This window comes from Eimeria mitis, genomic scaffold (genome assembly GCF_000499745.2).
Source record: "Eimeria mitis Houghton genomic scaffold, Emh_scaff602, whole genome shotgun sequence".
Classification (NCBI taxonomy): Eukaryota; Apicomplexa; class Conoidasida; order Eucoccidiorida; family Eimeriidae; genus Eimeria; species Eimeria mitis.
Genome location: NW_013574243.1, coordinates 6553 through 7922, shown reverse-complemented (window position 1 = coordinate 7922; position 1370 = coordinate 6553). Strand labels below are relative to the sequence as shown.

Below are 1370 nucleotides of genomic sequence, written 5' to 3'. Positions count from 1 at the left end.
ACAGCCGTCTTTTCTCTCTTTTTATTTTCTCCTTTCGTTTCTTGCTGTTGCTGCTGCTGCTGCTGCTGCTGTTGCTGCTGTTGCTGCTGCCGCTATTCCTGCTGCTGCTGCTGCTCCTGCTGCTGCTGCTCCTCCTCCTTTCCTCCTGCTGCTCCTGCTCCTGCTGCTGCTGCTGCTACTCCTGCTGCTGCTACTGCTACTCCTGCTACTCCTGCTGCTGCTGCTCCTGCTGCTGCTGCTGCTGCTGCTGCTGGTGCTGCTGCAGCTGAGCGGGTTGCCTGAGTTGTGTTTATCGATGCGGCAGCCGCAAATTCTGAAAGACGCGGCATTTCATCCAGCAGTGAGGTATAAACTGTCTCCTTTTTGTCTCCTTTTGTCTCTTTTTGTCTCTTTTTTTTTGTCTTCTTATTGTCTCCTTTTTGTTTCGTTTTTGTCTCCTTTTTTGTCTCCTTTTTTGTCTCCTTTTTGTCTCCTTTTTTGTCTCCTTTTTTGTCTCCTTTTTGTCTCCTTTTTGTCTCCTTTTGTCTCCTTTTTGTCTCCTTTTTGTCTCCTTTTTGTTTCTTTTTTGTTTTTTTTTTGTTTATTTTTTTGTCTCTTTATTGTCTCCTTTTGTTTGTCTCTTTATTTTGTCTCTTTTGTCTCTCTTTTTTATCTCTTTTGGAGCATAAACTGTCTCCTTTTTGTCTCTTTTTGTCTCTTTTTGCCTCTTTTTGTCTCTTTTTGTCTCTTTTTTGTTTTTTTTTGTTTCTTTTCTGTCTCCTTTTTGTTTCTTTTTTGTCTCCTTTTTGTCTCCTTTTGTTTGTCTTTTTATTGTCTCTTTTATCTCTCCTTTTTATCTCTTTTGTAGCATATTTTGTTTCCTTTTTGTTTCTTTTTTGTCTCCTTTTTGTCTCCTCCTTGTCTCCTTTTTGTTTCTTTTTTGTTTTCTTTTTGTTTCTTTTTTGTCTCCTTTTTGTCTCTTTATTGTCGGCGTTCGTTTGTCTCTTTATTTTTTCTCTTTTTTCCTTCTTTTGTAGCGCCCTTTGTCTTTTTTTTGTCTCCTTTTTGTCTCCTTTTGTCTCCTTTTGTTTCGCTTTTGTTTCTTTTTGTCTCCTTTTGTCTCCTTTTTGTCTCCTTTTTGTCTCCTTTTTGTCTCCTTTTTGTTTCTTTATTGTCTCCTTTCGCTTGTCTCTTTATTTTTTTCTTTTGTCTCTCTTTTGTCTCCTTTGTAGCATATGTTGTCTCCTGTTTGTCTCCTTTTTGCTTTTTTTGTCTCTTTTTTGTCTCCTTTTTGTCTCTTTTTGTTGTGTATATATTTTGTGTTCTACTCTCTCCTTCTGTCTCCTTTTTACTCTATATTTTATGTTTATTTTACTTCTTTTTATTTCTTT

At 37.4% G+C, this 1370-nt stretch overlaps 1 protein-coding gene across 1 annotated transcript; it reads right to left on the bottom strand.

Annotated features, from left to right (window-relative positions):
- Positions 1 to 92: 92 nt before the first annotated feature.
- On the bottom strand, positions 93 to 329 carry EMH_0017450 (uncharacterized protein; the record flags this gene model as incomplete). The annotated part of the gene is made up of 1 exon (XM_013500908.1): positions 93 to 329. The coding sequence occupies one exon, from the start codon at positions 327 to 329 to the stop codon at positions 93 to 95; it is 237 nt and encodes a 78-aa protein (XP_013356362.1).
- Between the last annotated feature and the right edge of the window lie 1041 nt (positions 330 to 1370).